A 20,226-nucleotide genomic window follows, 5' to 3' on the forward strand; every position below is an offset into this window, starting at 1 on the left:
TATATTTCAGATATTTTTGTAAGTTGTGATTTTGACTATAGCTATTCATCTTGCAAACTAACTTGCACATTAGCATTCCAGAGAATTCAACATTTCAAAGGAGCGCCACTGTTGAAATGTCTATTTTAATCTTTGAAACAAAGAGTATGCCATGAAATTAAAATATCATTGCAATACATATAGAATTCTGTAATAGGTTCCTTTGTATCAGTTAAAGTGGAAGCAGTCGATACTGAATTTGACTGAAACCATTATTGCATGATGCTTGCATGAGGTGTTCACCTCAGTTTTCTCAGTGCACAACTATGAAATATGTTCTGAAAGCAAAGGACAATAAGCCATGATCATTTATCATTCTAATTCACTGATATTTACCATTAGGAACATATAAAACATAGGAGATGTCAGCGATGATATGGGGGTAATATTTGGTGAAACATTATTCACACTGCTGTAAGCGAGATGACACTGTCATCTCATTTCTGTATTGTATACTTGAGGAGGAACAGTAGAATGGGACGTTCCCTTATCAACTGAGCAGGCTTCCTGGTCACTGGGACACTAGAGACATAAAACAGATAAACTGCCGTAATGTTTTCTCAAGGTTATAAAGCAATCAATCATTCTAAACTCATGTCCTGGGGACAATGGCTGGGATTTATGACACCAGCCTTCTAACCTAAACTAATTGTCAAACATGTACAACATCAACCGTTTGGTGTTGACAACATGCAGCCCATTACTTTTCACAGAAACTGTAGTTAAGGTATAAATATATTTTGCTACTTGATCATTTAAGCTTGTGTGTTTTGGGTATGAGTGTCAGGATGCCAGAGTGTGTGGTATACCATAATCAAATGGTAACAGACCTTGGAGTTATCTTTCCCTTCTCTACTGTGTAGATGGGGCATAGTGTTGGTGTGGTCTTGGCACATGCAATGTTTCAGTCTCTCATGCATTAAGAAGTGCATTCATAATTGCTGATTGCTGGTTTCTAATGTTGCAATGCCTTGGCCCATCATGGAATGTCAAATGTTCTGTACTGCCACAAATGTATGTAGATATAGATATTTGTGTATATGTGTTTTTTCCTTACTCCATTAAGTTACAATGTTTCTCTAATAAATACATCATATAAATTGTATTATATTTGACATTGCACCCATTCAAACTAATGTTTTAGAACATTAGCCTCAATTCATATATGACTTTATCAGTAAAGTACTGTAACAGACAGCCAGTTGAATTTCTTGTTGATACAGTATCTAATGTTTGATTGATGTGTCAGGTTCAGATAAGTACATTGTCACCAGTATTCCTGGATTGTGATTAAAGTTGTATTTATCATTGAATATGTGTGTGGGGGATATTTTGATATGCATTCAGATATTGGTATTAATTGTCAGTTTGGTGGTCTAGAAAAAAAACATTTGAAATGCTTTGACAGTTCTGAAATACAGTCAAATGAGTTAATACATTATTTACATTTCTGGAACGGTACAATATGGTGATAGATTGCTTTACATTACATTTCCATTTGATTTGATCTAAGTTCAACCTAATACTATTATTTGTAGCATAGTCTTTTCTTAGACATTAGTTACAACAATAGAAATACAGGCACCATGTTAATGATTTCAGGTTGAACAGTCAGCATATACTGTATGTATGCCTCCTAGATCACGTAGCCTACTGTATTCATGGTTTAAAGTCCAATAATACCTCAACCTGCATTTTTCTTATATCTGGCTTGAATAAAAGGTGTTGGGCTGTGTCCTTCAAGAATTACACAACGGTGAGGTTGGGCCCTCCAGACATACAGCCATAACCAGGAACCATTAGGTCTATAGGCAAGGCAGTGGGCCCCTTATTCAATACACTTAATGCCCTAGACCTAGGGGATGTGACAAGTCATAGAGTGCCCCAAATAAACAGCCAGTTGCTTAACACAACTCATATCACTTGAGAATTCAAGAAGACAATCAAGACAAGTCGGCATCTTACCCCAGCTCAATTAATTATAGACTACCATATACTATTATATATATATATATTGTTAACAATGGGGTCAACATTTTTTTATTCATTTGATACATTTTTTATTTGATTTTATTCAGTAAAACCTGAGTGCATGTTGTTTGCTTGTTGTTTGTTGTCAACAGTACAACAGACTGTACCTGAGGAGACATTTCACACATATAAAGATAAAACAAAAGGGATTCAGTCATCATAACTATACTGAGTTTTAGCATTGTCCCTGGTGGGCTATGGGTTGTGATGATTGGAGTTTCCAGTGTGAATAGCATTTTGCAGGTGCAGAGAATGTATTGGTTGTACAATATCGATGGGGAAATTATGTTGTATTTCCTGAGGCAATCTCAGACCAGCGTTAGAGTATCCAGCTGCCAGGAAGGTGACGAAAGCAATTACTAGCTTGAGAATTGATGATGACATTTTGACCAGAAGAATGAGGTCAGACCAATCAATTGGAGCCGTTTGGAATGTCCCATTTGTATTAGACCCATCAACCTTATTTGATCTGTCTTATGATTCTACTCTCATTAATAAACCAACTTCAGCTTGACAAAACACATACAGAACATTCTGAATAAGAATACACACAAAAGCACCTGCATTTATGTTGTAACTAGACTTTGCATTTTGGTACTGTGCCTATATGTAATATTGCCTCATCTGCGGCACTGGCAAGAGTTAAGAGTCATATTCTGATCCCATCTCTATCTCTATCTCATTTTGATAGTTGAAATGGCTATGTAGCCAAAAACCAATACTGTAGGCTATATGAATAATTCCATAAGGAACTGCTGTGGTATGCAGTACAGTCCCCACAGGCTTGCCAGCTTCAATGAAACCCATGGGATGCTCATGGTAGATTTTTTTTCTTTCTTACTTTCTGACCATTATAATGGCTACATGGATCATGATCCCCATGGCGCATTACATACAGTAAGGTTCCACTATTCTTATTCATCTAAATATAACTAGACATTGAGCTGAGAGAGGTATGGTAATTTGCTTATGCACTTGGTTTCATGAAAAAGTCACCCAACACCAGAACTGATGACATTACCATTGATGCAAAATGTGTTTTATAAGTCATCCATGCTTAGTAAGTTAATGTCTAAGTGTAATACATACATGGTATGTCTACTGGATAAAATGACACTGTTTCCATTGAAGGAGACACAAGGGAAACACCCACAATTGTCCATTAAGTTGCAATTTCAGGGGATTGTCTTAGATTTCAACTTTAAGTGATTATAACACTCCAATTTTACTTTGCAAATCAACTAACACGAACAGTTAACCCATATTCCACTCCTTGTAACATCTTGATGTATTTTGTAATCAGGGCACCCTTGAAGAAGAGAGATCGGTCTCTTCTTATTCAGGACTTCCCTGAATAAATAATGTTTGTTTTTTTATTATTAAAACATGATGGCACATTTGAGAGGCTGTTTTTGCAGCTTCCATTATCATGACACCATTGAGTGATCCCAGACAATAATCTTAATAATCTTCTATTACACTTTAAATTGTAATTGATTACAGAACAATGGAGGTCGACACTCTCCACTTGCACTGTTGCTCAGTTTAAATGTCCTTCCTCTGAACTAGTTCTGTCTTAGTGTGTTTGTCATGCTGTCAACCTGATTCTTGCCCATACAGTTTAGGTCTCCCTACTATTCACCAAATATAGAAGTGATGGTTCAACTTTCTGGTTCTGTGTCAACTTTCATATTGTCAATAGTTGTTTTGTTGGAAATAGCTGTCCAAGTACATATCACAGAGTGTCTCAACCACAAAAAAACTCAAATGTCCTTTCTTTTAGGGCCTTCAGCTGTTGTGTTGTTGTAGACACAAGGGGGTCTTGTGTCAGACAGTTGTGACAGGGTGGTAGACAGATTGTGATAGATTCTCTGAGATTCAAATGTTAGGCCAAGTCACTTGAACCACTCCAGAGGATCTAATCCCTTAGTAGACTTGATGTTAGTTGAAGAAAAATGTCTGCTGCAGAATTGTACAGTATCAATAGAGTCTACTTCATAGTTTGTTATTCCTTCTATTCTCATCAAGACAGTCTCCTGAAGACAGTGGAGATACAATCCCAGAGGCATTTTGATGATGCCATTTCACTGCAATAAATACAATCATTGCCATCCAATAAATATAATTGTTTGTGGGTGGCAAGGATAAAGCCACTTGAGTGACCTCCTTCTCAAATGAATATGGGAAACTTTTATTTTATTTTTTAAAGTTATTTGGGGCAGTCCCACTCAGATTTTTCATTTTATTGGACAGGCATAGTGAAGACAGAAAGCCTATTGGCTTCTGTGCAGTTAGTGACAAGAATAAAAATGTGTTTTGTAAACTTCTGAAGTGGTCTTGAGACATGGAGGTAGCAATAAGGATAATCATTTCGAAGCCCAGGGTCAATGCCATGCTTTTTTTTTGCTTGTACAAGGTTTAGAACATGGCAACCATGGAGATTATTCATATTTGTCACTTCCTTGTAAACAGCCGGGGACTGAAAACACGGTATAACATTACTCACAGCTGCCTCTAGCATGTCATGAATATACAGTAGTCTCACCTGTTTTCTACTTGACATCTAAGGGAGATTACATGGAACACGTCACAGCATTAAAAGCAACACTTTCTGTGGGAGAAAGTACCAACTGGGACTTCCTGATCATGTGACCTGATTAGGCAAAACTGCCTGTAGTTATATTCCGTTTCACTGTACTTGCTCTGAATCGTCATGTGACAAGGTCTGGTTAAAAAGTCCTCAAGTCCTCATGGTCATTTGTCAGTTTTTTAATACAATACAATTAATCATACATTGAAATATGTATTTGAAGAAGATATGCTTCATTGCATGTTCCACCTCGAAATAGCAGAGAAACGCGCTCTGAATCAAAACACATAACAGGCAAAGCCGCTGCTAATAGCCAATGCTAAAAAGGATCTAACTGCATGTTTAGCACATCACAACATGCTGATAGAACATCAACATGCTAAAAACACATAACTACACATAATTAGATGATCACACAGTTTGTACACGTCCTAAAACAACATTTTATTTACAAGCCATGTATCACTTACAGACACTTTCATAATATGAAAAAGAAAACAGAAAAAACTATTAAAAAATAAGATTTTTGCTCATTTGCGCGGCTTGAGGATTACCGACATGCAGCCCTTTTTTTTTACCAGACCATGTCACATAGGCTATGGGTTCAATTGCTCTCCCAGTGTTGATGACCGAATCAGTGTCATAAATTGAAGAAATATTATCTAATCGAGTGAGGATGGCATTGTGCCAAAGCAAGTAAACTCCATGGATAATCATTGATGGAAAGTGGATTATGATCAATATTTAATAAGCAATTAAATTAGTTCAGGCATTTTCCGGTCCTGCAGTAAGTTCCAGTTTATGACCCAAATGGGCTTAGAGCACAAAACTGCCATGCAAATAGAAATAAAAATGTTACTCCTACCAGTTAAATTAACATTTTCTACTGAGGACCTCTCAGAATAAATTCTCTCTGATGTTTTCTTCTCTCTTTTATTCTGCCTGCTAACTGACACACTTTATTTTAATTCAACAGCAGCAGTGGGTGAGAGGGGGGATGTTTCCTCATCAAAAGACTGTCTAAGAGACTGGGGAAATGCATTCACTCATCAATGTGCTTTTGATGATGCCTTTCTTTTTTAAGAACCGAATGACACACTTCAGCTGGGTATTAGCCTACTTCTCCCTTTTCCATGTTCTGGTCTTTCTATGTTGTGTCTCATACAGTAGACAAAGGTTGCTGGAATGTTCTCTTACACCACATGCTATGCCAGCTTTCTTTATTGGTTATCCTGTCGGTGTCAATTGACATTGTAATGTTGCATTTTTACCTTCAGATGGAACGTTTGAAATAGTATCATTCCTTGTATGACCCTTTGTGTCTTTCATTTAACCATTAGCGCTGTGGATTTGGAGCAGAGGGGAGAGTTTTTGCACAATACCCACTCTGAGGAATTTGCTAAATTCATACATTTCAGTGAGAAGACAAGAGAAGGCTGAGGGCAGAGAATGTGTGTCTCTGGGCCTAACTGTTGGACAATTCTCTTTGCTGATGCTTGTTTATTTGGGAATCCATGTCAAACTGAAAAAACCTGCCAAAATGTAACCTCCACTGAATCAGTAAATATGTTTACTATGTCCACAGTACGAGATGAACAGGAAGACAATTCTTCGGGGACATTTCAGGAGTTGTTGCTCAGGTAAATCCCTATGTGTACTATAAAGAAAGTATTGATTGCAGAGTTTTGTGTAAAAAAAAACAAAAAACAGTATTTGTATTTGTCTGTAGAGCAGCACTATGGTACACCACAGATTCAATAGTGTTGTTCATATGGTACCCGTGGCAAAAGACTTACTTAGATCATCTGGGTAACACCAAGGTTTCTTAAAAATTGTTGGTACAATTCCTTCTATTCATGTGGTTGATCCATTATCCATTATCCAAATCTATTATTGATGGGTTGATCCAAAAGGAAAATAGCTAAATCAATTTTTTCGAAGCAGTGAGGATAAAGGCATTATGTGCATGAGGTCATTTCAAAATAGTATGTGCCAAATTAGAAAAGTCACTTCATAATATTGGCCCTTGAGGTCTTTTGGGAACTTTAATTCATGTAAACCCAGCAACAATAGACAGCTAGAGTGTGAGTGATCAGATTGTCATTTTAAATGAACTGAACTTTGTAAAAGTCAGTCTGCAGACTAGTTGTTGACAAGTACGAGTTGATGTATAATCTTGACAAATAAGTATAAATCAAGTAGTTAATCAAAGCTATTTTAGACAAGGGCAAACAGTGACACATGCATTATAACTTATCTTGCAAGCAACGCCTTACAGTGTCCAGTTCTGTTATTCTCTGAGATTATACTCATTAAGATTGAAATGACAGCCCTCTCTGGCCTTGAAGCATATTTCTCTGTACCACAAGGTCCATCCAAGACTGGAACGGGGTTGGTCACTGTAGCCTACATTTATCTCTGCACGTGCCTGGAAGGTTATCCCTTTATGAATATCATTGGCCTCATCCATCAGCCCCAGTGTTGTTATTTATGACCCTCTATACTATAGTCAGTCTGACTAGAGGCTTGTGTGAGGATACTCTGTGAGCCTTGCTCTTTCCTTCCAGGTTCTTCCTGGAGCAGGGCTGTTCCATTACTATAACTAGTGCATAATGAGTGGTTTGCACCTCTGTAGTTTGTTTGGGGACATATTCTGTGGATAGAAGTCTCTGACACATTCATGCCTACCTCCTGGAGAGTGTTCTTCGGTTATCTACTGTAGAAATCTACCATAGCCTACCACTACATTTGCAAGCAAATGCAAAATCAATGCTAGACATTGACAACACACCTGACTAACCAGAAACTCCTGTCAAGCCAATTGTCCCATTACTTTTGGTGCCCTGAAATAGGGGGACTATACAGTGGGGCAAAAAAGTATTTAGTCAGCCACCAATTGTGCAGGTTCTCCCACTTAAAAAGATGAGAGAGGCCTGTAATTTTCATCATAGGTACACTTCAACTATGAGAGACAGAATGGGGGGAATCCAGGAAATCACATTGTAGGATTTTTAATGAATTAATTGGTAAATTCCTCTGTAAAATAAGTATTTGGTCACCTACAAACAAGCAAGATTTCTGGCTCTCACAGACCTGTAACTCCTTCTTTAAGAGGCTCCTCTGTCCTCCACTCGTTACCTGTATTAATGGCACCTGTTTGAACTCCTTATCAGTATAAAAGACACCTGTCCACAACCTCAAACAGTCACACTCCAAACTCCGCTATGGCCAAGACCAAAGAGCTATCAAAGGAACAAAATTGTAGACCTGCACCAGGCTGGGAAGACTGAATCTGCAATAGGTAAGCAGCTTGGTGTGAAGAAATCAACTGTGGGAGCAATTATTAGAAAATGGAAGACATACAAGACCACTGATAATCTCCCTCGATCTGGGGCTCCACGCAAGATCTCACCCCGTGGGGTCAAAATGATCACAAGAACGGTGAGCAAAAATCCCAGAACCACACGGGGGGACCTAGTGAATGACCTGCAGAGAGCTGGGACCAAAGTAACAAGGGCTACCATCAGTAACACACTACGCCGCCAGGGACTCAAATCCTGCAGTGCCAGACGTGTCCCCCTGCTTAAGCCAGTACATGTCCAGGCCCGTCTGAAGTTTGCTAGAGAGCATTTGGATGATCCAGAAGAGGATTGGGAGAATGTCATATGGTCAGATGAAACCAAAATAGAACTTTTTGGTACAAACTCAACTCGTTGTGTTTGGAGGAGAAAGAATGCTGAGTTGCATCCAAAGAACACCATACCTACTGTGAAGCATGGGGGTGGAAACATCATGCTTTGGGGCTGTTTTTCTGCAAAGGGACCAGGGCGACTGATCCGTGTAAAGGAAAGAATGAATGGGGCCATGTATCGTGATATTTTGAGTGAAAACCTCCTTCCATCAGCAAGGGCATTGAAGATGAAACGTGGCTGGGTCTTTCAGCATGACAATGATCCCAAACACACCGCCCCGGCAACGAAGGAGTGGCTTCGTAAGAAGCATTTCAAGGTCCTGGAGTGGCCTAGCCAGTCTCCAGATCTCAACCCCATAGAAAATCTTTGGAGGGAGTTGAAAGTCTGTGTTGCCCAGCGACAGCCCCAAAACATCACTGCTCTAGAGGAGATCTGCATGGAGGAATGGGCCAAAATACCAGCAACAGTGTGTGAAAACCTTGTGAAGACTTACAGAAAACGTTTGACCTCTGTCATTGCCAACAAAGGGTATACAACAAACAAAGTATTGAGATGAACTTTTGTTATTGACCAAATACTTATTTTCCACCATAATTTGCAAATAAATTCTTTCAAAATCAGACAATGTGATTTTTTTTCTCATTTTGTCTCTCATAGTTGGTGTACCTATTATGAAAATGACAGGCCTCTCTCATCTTTTTAAGTGGGAGAACTTGCACAATTGGTGGCTGACTAAATACTTTTTTGCCCCACTGTATATGTATACTTTGCCATTAATTACGCAGGGCACTCTATATATACAACAAAATGCAGTTTAGTACTCAATGTTGCACTTAACAGGGCAGAAAAAGCCAAGGTTTACCTGGCCACCCAGAGAACAGATACAAGCCTCACACCAGTCTTCTGGGCTTTATCCCATGTGGCTGGATGGCCGTGTTGAAAGACCACATGGGTGACTCGCTTATTTAATCTTTTTTTTTAAGATTTGGCCATAATATTTAAGAAACAAAGTGCAGAGGCATGCATTTAAAAAACAAAAAACAAAAACCACACTGCAAATAACAATAAGTGACAAAAACACGAACAAAAATAATAAATAAACCAGAAACTCACAGAATACATTTTAAAAAGCACACGAGTCGGCCTGTTCCAAACTACTAGTCCACAGTGCGGTGCATCGTAGCACACTTGTTGCACATGTAACAGAGTTGGGAATGTATGTTTAGTTGTGGTGAATGTAGATGAGTTTCGCCGTGCTTGAGCAGCCCTGGTTGTTGTTGGAGCCCCCTTTGGAGTTTGGGTGTACTGCAGGTCTGCGCGTTCTTTTGTCCTTCTGTTGTTGCCATACTTACGGTGGTACCAGAATATGGCTGCCATCTGAATAGGTATGTGCGCGATGTAAAATGCTCCTCGTATTTTATTATTTGTGTGGAGAATCTTGTAATGTAAGGTGAAAATGTTGGTGTAGTACTGTGCTGTTTGTTTTTACATGTATTGTGATGATTTCTGTATAGTTTCGTCCACGGATTGTATGTTTGAGAACATTTATTGTATGTTATTTTGAATGCGCAGATTCACAAGAGTTGCAGACCAGAGGAAGATTTGTGTTTTATATGTCTTCCATGCAGGTATGTTGCTCCACATGTTGTTTGTAATTGTTATTTGTAATGTTTGAGGGAAATTTGTGTTCTTTCTGTAAACAAATTATCCTGATGTGAAATATACATACACGGTGGGACAACCGGAATATGGCTGCCATCTGAATAGATTCACAAGAGTTGCAGACCAGAGGAAGATTTGTGTTTTATATGTCTTCCATGCAGATCAATAAAAAGAATTGGTTGAAAGAAGTTTGCCTGTTTGACCATCGTTACACTGGTGCCGTGACACGTCGATCTCAAGATCAGCTGAACGCCGATCTCCGTGGATGCTGCGTGGATGCCAGGTCTTAGTGTGATAGATCAAGTGTGGTCAGAGTATTATAGTAAATGGTAATTCAGTCTGAGGTCTGTGATTACATCAGTTTAAAAAGTGCTTTGATTGTTTTGTTTTTTATGTCCTGCGGTAACTTTATATATTTTTTAAACATTATTATTATTATTATTATTATTTTTTCATTCAGTAATATTACACAACGCAAGTCTGTACCACTATGGCTCAGAGGCCAGGTTTTGATGATGAGATTTTTGCCAGTCCAGTGTTGCCTATGGGGAGGGGTGCATGGGGGGCATGTCAGAGCTTTTCTGACAGTGCTGTCATCGGTGGGTTGAATAGTAGGGAGGTGGGGTGTTCCCAGTTGTTTACTGACAGTGGTAGAGGCACAGGGTCAAGTCAGGACCCAGGTTGTGCTGCTGTCGGGCAGTTTACAGGGAGGCTCCTCCCACATCCACACCCAGTGTTGATGACACTGAAGCTCTTCATCACCTTTCAGACATGATGGGTCAGCTAGGTGCTCAGATTGGCGAGTCCATTGTAACCAAGTTAATTTCAGCTGGTGTAGTTCACTCAAGTAGTATGAGCAGTGCACACCTCAACTGCACATCGCCTCCAGATCCTGTAACTGATCCTAATGTTGTTAGACAGGAGGTTCCGCGCGTTACTGTGAATGTAAAATCAGACAGGGAACCACCAATGTTCCGAGGTGATAGTTCTGATAAGTGTTCAGTCCAGGACTGGATTGACGTGTCTAAAGCTTATCTGAGAAAGCAGAAATGTCCAATGCATGAACAGGCTGAGGAGATACTGGCAAGGCTGATGGGTAAGGCAAAGGATGTCGTGAGGGTTGGTTTGCGTAGCGATCAGACACTTGATGTGAAGCAGAACCCTGATCTCATCTATGATATCCTTCTCAAGTACTTCAGTGATGTGTCATCATGCCTCCCGTTGTCAGATTTCTATGCCACTCTACCCAGACCCAATGAGAACCCTGTAGACTACTGGTTGAGGATCAACAAAGCAGCTGATGTAGCTGGTGAGGGCCTTAGCAGACAAGGTAGGAGGATGGAGAACATGGGTGAAGAGGTAGCACGGATGTTTGTCAGGCATTGCCCGGACTCTGGACTATCCCGTATGCTGGAATGCAAGGCTATTGAGGAGTGGAGCTCACGAGACATACAGTTGAAGATTGATAATTATCAGAGAGAGCTGAGAGCCTCTGGCAGGACCGGTAGTTCTGTGCCATTGAAGAGCCATGCCACTGCCCTCCACACTGTGCAGTCTCATCCAGAGCCTCCGATTCAGTCTGTGTCTGAGCAGTGTTCCACCCAGTACCCCCCTGCTCCTGCCCATAGTCCAGTGTACCACACACAGTGTCCGCCTTCTACCCTCATTCCTTCCCAGGACCATGCTTTAGGCCAGCTTCCGTGCCCCTCCTCCGTGACTGCTGTGGCCCAGAACACTCAGCAATCTGAAGACAGGATTCTTGCTCGCATTATGGAGAGGCTGGAGCAGATGATGGGGAAAGTGCAGCAGCGTGACAGTGCTCCTCGTGGCGGAAGATACCAGGGTGGCGCCCGTGAGAGTCTGTGATGACAGTAGACACACTACCATCTCACACTGCATGTCAGAGAAGCTGTGCTTTGTCTGTTTAGCCCCAGGTCACACAAAAGTTGAGTGTCCCACCAGGTCGTCCCGAGCACCTCAGCCTCAGGGAAACTAGGTGGCCTGTATTCAGAGGGAGAAAGTATAGGTCGCCAAGTAAACTCCCATTGTGAGGACGAATCTAGTGCTGAGACAGTGTATATAGCTCTCAAAACCTCAAGTGATAACTCTGAAGATATTGTTTATCAGAATACACATACAATTAGTGGTAGTGACAGCCTTTTCTACACACCTGTGACAGTTGGTAATACAGTGACTCTGAATGCTATGCTAGACAGTGGGTCTATGGCTTGTACAATGAGTAAGACGGCAGAGGGAAAGCTTAGAGAGGTTGGAGTTGCTACAGAACATAACCAGTTCAGTTCAAATGTGGTGCTTGTTGGCTGTGGTGGTCGCCGTGTCAAGCCTGAGTTAGCTTTCAACGTGGAAATGGAGGTGTATGGCTGTAGGATTATGGTTCCCACTCTGGTAGTTGAAGGCCAGCATGATGAGTTGATACTAGGCACCAATGTTATTAAATATATCCTCCGGCAGTATAAGCAATGTGATGGCTACTGGAAGGCTGTGTCTACGCCCTGTCCTGCTGGCGATCCAGAATCTGAACAGTTTCTCTCGATGCTCGCTGGTCTGAACCGTTGGCGACGTGACGTCATACCTGACAAGATAGGCACAGTCAGGTGCAACTCAGCTGTGTGTCTTGAGCCTGGTCGGGAGTACCTGATGTGGGGCAAGCTACCCAAGTCCACTATTGTGTCTCCTGGTAGCGCTGTGATGACAGAGCCCACATCGTGTCGCTCAGCTCCAAGAGGGGTTCTGGTGGCCAGAGTTGTTACTCCTTTGTGGGGAGACGGATGGGTTCCATTGAAGCTGATCAACTCGTCCGACAGGCCCGTCTTGGTAAGACGCAATGCTAAATTGGCCGACGTCTTCTCCTGCATTGCGCTCGAGGACATGGATGAGACCGGACCTGCTGAGGTCCCACTACTCAGTTGCTGTCAAGTAACCCCGTCCAGTGAAAATGCGGCCCGCACTGTTGATGAGGAACTGAAGTACATGGGATTGAGTGGGCTCGACATACACTCCTGTGACGTGTCTGAACAGTGTAGAAGCAAGATGGCTGACCTGGTTGTGCGCTACGAGGACATCTTCTCACGCCATCACCTGGATTGTGGAGAGGCAAAGGGCTTCATACATCGCATTCACCTCTCAGATCACAGGCCATTCCGGCTCCCATTCAGACGAGTGCCCCCCAGTCAGTATCAGAAGTTGCGCCAAGTACTGAGTGAGATGGAGGAGAAAGATATAATCAGGAAGTCAACCAGTGAATATGCATCTCCGTTGGTTCTTGTATGGAAAAAGAACGGAGATCTCCGTATCTGTACAGACTTTCGCTGGCTGAACAAGAGGACCCTGAAGGATGCTCACCCTCTCCCTCACCAGGCCGACTGCTTAGCTGCACTTGGAGGTAACTCCTTGTTTAGTACTATGGATCTAACCTCAGGGTTTTATAACATGCCACTACACGAGGATGACAGAAAGTACTCTGCCTTTACAACACCTATGGGCTTGTATGAGTATAATCGCCCCCCGCAGGGCCTCTGTAATAGTCCTGGGAGCTTCATGCGTATGATGACTAGCATTTTCGGAGACCAGAACTATCTGACCTTACTGGTTTATCTGGATGATTTATTGGTGTACGCCCCTGATGAGAGGACAGCTCTGGAACGCTTGGAGATGGTGTTCAGTAGACTGCGTGGTCATAACCTGAAATTGGCCCCCAAGAAGTGTTTTTTTCTCCGGAAATCCGTCAAATTCCTCGGCCACATAATTAATGACAACGGTGTGTTGACTGATCCCAGCAAAGTTGAGAGCATCGCAAAGATGACAAGTGCTGACCTGATGGAAGCGGACGGTGTAACCCCCTCACAGAAACGAATCAGATCTTTCTTGGGGATGATCAATTATTACCAGCACTTTGTGCCTAGCTTCTCCGCTATTGCAAAGCCTCTCTTCTCTCTGTTGACGGGCCAGAAGAGAAAAGGGAAGGAGAAACAGTCCAAACAAAGGTCACAAAGCAGGAAGTTGAATGTTACTGACTGGACCCCCGAAACGGAGCAGGCTTTCCAGAAGCTGAAAACGGCGCTGGTTGAGACGGCTGTCCTGGCTCACCCTGACTTCAGCCGTCCCTTCATGCTGTCAACGGACGCGTCCCTTGATGGCATCGGTGCTATCCTGTCGCAGATCCAAGAGGGTGAAGACCGAGCGAGGCCAATCGCATTCGCCAGCAAGTCCCTCTCTCAGTCTCAGAGAAACTACCCAGCCCATCGGTTGGAATTCCTAGCCTTGAAGTGGAGTGTCTGTGACAAGTTCAGCCATTGGTTGAAGGGGCATGATTTCACAGTTTGGACGGACAATAATCCATTGACTCATATCATGACGAAGCCCAAGCTGGACTGCTGCGAGCAACGATGGGTGGCTAAGTTAGCGAGCTATAACTTCGACATCAAGTACGTGCCAGCCCCACAGAATGTTGTCGCTGATGCCTTGAGTCGTGTGCCTTTCGTCAAGCAGAGAGTCAGTCACAGATTACTTGAAGAGCCCTACAAGAATCTCCTCTCCGAATTCCAGGATGTGTCGAGTGCTTCTGTACAGGACGCCTTCCGGTCGTCCAATGATAGTGGTGACACTCCACGCCAGGCAGAGAGTTACGCTCAAAGTGTCCCATCACCTCTGCATGTCCACGCTCAGTCTATGGAGATGGATGAAGTGTCTGTTGTTCTACAGTCATATGACGATCTGTGGGAGGTCGGAGCAAGAACGCGCGCTGTAGCAGTCTTGCACCATTTGCCTCAGTTAGTCCCAGGTGGTCAGGACTCACTTCCTGCTTACAGTGAGAAGGAACTCCGGGATGAACAGCTCAGAGACAGGACTCTCTCTCGAGTCTTGTACTATGTGGAGAGACATCGGAGACCCTCCAGGAGAGAGAGAGATAAGGAATCAGTCACAGTCATTAGGTACCTGAAGCACTGGGAGAAACTTGTTGTGAGCAATGGGATACTCTACAGAGTCGAGGGATCAAGTCGTGAAGTCAAAACGCCGCCAGTATGTGGTTCCTGAGTCTAAGAAAGTTGAAGTTCTGAGAGGTGTTCATGACCATGCCGGCCATCAAGGTCAGTTCAGGAGTCTTGGCTTGGCCAGACAGAGGTTCTTCTGGCTCAACCTCGACAGAGACGTAAGAGACTACGTCCGTAACTGCCAGCGGTGTATTGTCAGTAAGACTGTTGAACCTGCTGCGAGGGCGCCTTTACAGAGTATCACATCAACCAGGCCACTTCAGCTGGTTTGCATTGATTTCTGGTCAGCGGAGGACTCAAGGAAAAAGTCAGTTGATGTGTTAGTTGTTACTGACCATTTTACAAGAATGGCCCAGGCATTCCCCTGCAAAGATCAGTCAGCCAAACAGGTGGCGAGAGTTCTATGGGACAAGTTCTTCTGTGTCTTTGGGTTCCCAGAACGTATCCATAGCGACCAGGGAGCTAGCTTCGAGAGTCAACTAGTGAGTGAGCTGCTCAGAGTCTCCGGTGTCAGAAAGTCGCACACAACCCCGTATCACCCGATGGGTAACGGTAGTGTGGAACGTTTCAATAGAACTCTCGGTAACATGATCCGAGCGCTTGAACCAGAGGCAAAAATCAACTGGCCGAGGCGTTTGCAAACTCTGACGTTCATGTACAATAGCACAGCGCATGAGTCAACTGGCTATGCACCTTTCTATCTGATGTTCGGGCGTACTCCTCGTCTCCCTGTCGATATACTCTTCCGGACAGTCCTGAATGATCCAGCTGTGGTCAGCTACGACAAGTATGTGATGTCTCTCACGAAGGATCTGAGAGAAGCTATGGTCATAGCCCAGGAACATGTCATAAAAGAACAGCACCGTCACACAGAGCTCTACAACAGACGAGTGAAAGGGCCCACCATTGACGTCGGAGACCGTGTGCTGTTGGCGAACAAGAGAGAGAGAGGAAAGAGAAAGGTGGCTGACCGTTGGGAGTCTACTGTATACACTGTGGTGGATAGGAACTCTGAGACTCACACATATAGGATACAAGACACTGTCACTGGACGAGAGAAGGTAGTCCACCGTAATCTATTGATGCTGGTGAACTTTCTGCCGGTGCATGATACGAGTGTGATCTCTGACCCAGTTTCATCCCTGTCTGCTGTTCATACATCAAATGAGCCAAGTGACATGTCCGTGTCGGAAGTGGAACAGGATTCCTTGCCTGGGGAAGTGAGTAGAGGAACCGCGTTCGAGTCGGAGAGAGTGGATTCCTGTCCTGGGAGTGAGGGAGGGGAGGTTGAAGACATGGAGTATGGGGGAAGAGCTGTTCGGGAGAGAGATGTTCCCTTGACTGTCCCAGAGCCCACGGATCCCAAGGGAAGAACCCTAGAGTGGGTCACCCAGTTACCATTCCCTGACCACTCACGGACAGAGGCTACTAACACTGTAGTGTCTTCAGTCTCGTTTGCCCCTCAGAGGGTCCCCGAGCAGATGGCTGAGGAGCAAATGGTAGATCAGTCCATTAACTCTGATTCTAGATTTGTGGTTAGCGCTGATGATTGTACTGATGTTTCTGGTAACACAAATCAGACAGATGATGCTGGTGACACACAGCGTTCTGACACTCTAGCTTCTGTCACACAGTGTGAACATCCTAGTACAGTCACACAGGTCAAGTCCAAGTTTGGTCGCCTTATCAAACCAGTTGACAGATTGATTTATACTATGTCAGGACAAGACATTATCCAAGACACTAAGTCAAACATTCGAGCTGTTTGTAGGTCAGTGTTCCAGGCTTTCCACAGTTAGATAAGCCGAAGCTCAGTTCAGTGCATGTATACACTGTGCACACTGACATCCTATGACATAATATAGGTTTGTTCGTTATTCTGATTGTTTCATAAGAGGTTGTGGCCTCTTGAAGGCTAGTAATACACAGTGAAAAAAGGGTCTTGTGGGGTGTAGAACGCATCCTACCGCCAGTAGTTGGTTGGAGAGATAGTTTACCTCTCTTTCCACTTCATCCTTATAGGATACTTTTCAAGTTGGCTGTCCTGTCCTTTGGTGGCCCTATGTAATAGTGTAAAAAGTAAAAAGTAGTATTTAAATGTATAGTTGCTGCTCAAGGTTGGCGAAATTCAGGGGAGGTGGGTGTAACAGAGTTGGGAATGTATGTTTAGTTGTGGTGAATGTAGATGAGTTTCGCCGTGCTTGAGCAGCCCTGGTTGTTGTTGGAGCCCCCTTTGGAGTTTGGGTGTACTGCAGGTCTGCGCGTTCTTTTGTCCTTCTGTTGTTGCCATACTTACGGTGGTACCAGAATATGGCTGCCATCTGAATAGGTATGTGCGCGATGTAAAATGCTCCTCGTATTTTATTATTTGTGTGGAGAATCTTGTAATGTAAGGTAAAAATTTTGGTTTCGTCCACGGATTGTATGTTTGAGAACATTTATTGTATGTTATTTTGAATGCGCAGATTCACAAGAGTTGCAGACCAGAGGAAGATTTGTGTTTTATGTCTTCCATGCAGGTATGTTGCTCCACATGTTGTTTGTAATTGTTATTTGTAATGTTTGAGGGAAATTTGTGTTCTTTCTGTAAACAAATTATCCTGATGTGAAATATACATACACGGTGGGACAACCGGAATATGGCTGCCATCTGAATAGATTCACAAGAGTTGCAGACCAGAGGAAGATTTGTGTTTTATATGTCTTCCATGCAGATCAATAAAAAGAATTGGTTGAAAGAAGTTTGCCTGTTTGACCATTGTTACACACACTTGTTGCACACTTGTCGTCCGCTTCTCTTCGCCACACAGCTGTAGCCTACCCTACGGCGACTGGGTGTACACGGAGCTGTAGGCGCTATCAACCTGGGGACAGAAGCGCTTGGTGTGCGCCTGGGCCCCTGTGGCCCCGCAGAGTGGACAGACATACTGCCACAAGAAGGGGCAGAGCACGTTCCCGTCTTTGTCCTTGAGCCAGTGGTTGGTGAACACCCCCCCAGCCTCCCCGTTGTGGCGGCAGAAGCTGCAGAACTTGCGAGAGGAGCGGTGTCTCCCGGGTCTGTGCGCAGGCAGCGCAGGGTCTCCCTGGCCGGACTAGAAGAGGATCTGCCGGGTCTGCGCGCTGGGGCTTCGCCATTCCTGAGAGTAGCCTGGCCAAGCCAGACTGGATCAACCTGTCCACCTCTGTTAGCTTGGGCGGCCCTGCGTATGTACAGTGACAATATAGTCCCAGCTGCCACTATTGTCATCATCAGGGCCGGCCCGTGGGTCTGTTGGGCCCCAGGCGAGATCTTGAAAATGCCCCCCCCCCCCCCCCCCTCGTAGTAAAAAAAATCACCTGGTCACTGGGCCATCCTAGTAGGTAGTGTCAACAATGCCTATGTCAAAGAGATGACTTGGGCAGATAGTGATTTTGGAATGTAACAAGCATTCTGATAGGCTGATGGCAATAATGCACAGTGAATCAGCAGTGTTAGGAGAGTAGTTAGGCAGATATCTCAATTTGGCCTGTAGTGGCTTCAAACTATTTAGTAACCACCGTCCAGGCAAGACAGGGGTTTTGACGCACATCCAAATATTCAAACCAACAAAATCGTATATCCAGTCCAGGTAGAATTGCAACAAAAATATGGATTTATTAAATATTCTTTAAATATAAACATAAAATTCACACTTTCAAAAAAAAAAGAGATAAAAATAGATAGCAAATAGATAAATAACAAAATAAAAAACTCACCAGCCACCGCTGATAATATATTCTTAAATATTCTTTAAATATAAACATAAAATTCACACTTTCCAAAAAAAAGAGATAAAAATAGATCGAAAATAGATAAATAACAAAATTATAAAACTCACCAGCCACCGCTGATTTGGCAGTATAGCCCACAGTAGTTTACAGTATATTTCTCAATATGAATCACAGTATATTTCTCACAGTAGCCTATATATAACTCACAGTAGCCTATATATTAGATATTGACTCTACGTGCCTTAATAGCAGCAAAATCATTGATTACATCATTGTATGAGATTCTCTCACTTATTTTATGATTCACACTGAGAATCGCAAGGCCAGTGAGACGCTCCTGGGACATTGTGGATCGTAAGTATGTTTTAATTAGTTTTAACTTTGAAAAGCTCCTCTCTGCACTGGCTACAGTTACTGTTACTGTACAGTAACAAGACTTGTTTGGCTCGATTGCGAGGTTTCACAATTCCCGACATGACGACCTTTTAATCAAACCATTTTTTTTTTTTTTTTTTAATTTATTTTACTATGAGTGGGCCCCCCCCGCCTTTCGGGGCCCCAGGCGACCGCCTGTATGGCCTGTAGGACGGGCGGCCCTGGTCATCATGGGACTTGGCATCGCCCTGCACTATGACCTTTCTCTGCTGCCCACCTACCCCAGCTGGTTCAAAGCCCAGCGGTCGATACTTACAGTTGTGGCTTTGTTATCCCTGCTGGCCACACTGGTTCTCAGGGGAATATACCCAGAGAAGATATTCTCAGAGCAATAAATTATGCTGCACAGCACAATTATATAGTCTAATGTAAAACACAATGTTTTATATTAGTGTTCTCTGATGGACAAAGAGTATGGGATGAGTGATTGAAGACCTGCATGGTATGTTATGGAAGCATAATGTTTGTATGTTATTTATTTGGTACATACCTGTATGGTATGCTGAATGACAGCCAGTCATACCATGTACTTGTTCATTTCTACCCACCTCAGCATCTCTGTAAACACCTAAAGGGGAGAAAGACTGTTTCATTATGTAATATGTATGTTGCAGGTAATACATTGAATGTGTTTGAAAAGATTTGCAATTTCATTTCAAGGAGGAAGGTATTACTACGGTCCTAATTGAGGTAATCTATTACTTGGGGTATCCAGCGCAAGAAGTACCATCATGAGCAATGTAAGTGTTTATCAGTCATTAGTGCCTTTGAATGATCTCAGAGACCTGATTTGTAAGAACCAGTGACTTAATCCCCCTTTTAAACCTGAAGGTCATGAGTTGGAAGATGAACAGGTTAATCTGGAGTCCCCGGTAATCCAGAGCACATAACTGAACTGACTCACTTTCCCTTCAGAATGCAACATCATTGAATTGTGTATTTATATATTTTCCAAAACAGGTTTATATATATTTTAATATGGCTATAACATGACAAGACTGGAGGCTGACAGAAC

General features: G+C 42.9%; 1 protein-coding gene across 1 annotated transcript; it reads left to right on the forward strand.

Moving 5' to 3' along the window:
• Positions 1-8,578: 8,578 nt before the first annotated feature.
• LOC308158241 (transmembrane protein 69-like) lies at positions 8,579-19,546 on the forward strand (the record flags this gene model as incomplete). The annotated part of the gene is made up of 3 exons (XM_080531835.1): positions 8,579-8,668; positions 18,094-18,230; positions 19,339-19,546. The coding sequence occupies 3 exons, from the start codon at positions 8,579-8,581 to the stop codon at positions 19,544-19,546; spliced, it is 435 nt and encodes a 144-aa protein (XP_080387961.1).
• Between the last annotated feature and the right edge of the window lie 680 nt (positions 19,547-20,226).

This window comes from Nansenia antarctica (assembly GCF_963989245.1).
Source record: "Nansenia antarctica genome assembly, chromosome: 5".
Classification (NCBI taxonomy): Eukaryota; Metazoa; Chordata; class Actinopteri; order Argentiniformes; family Microstomatidae; genus Nansenia; species Nansenia antarctica.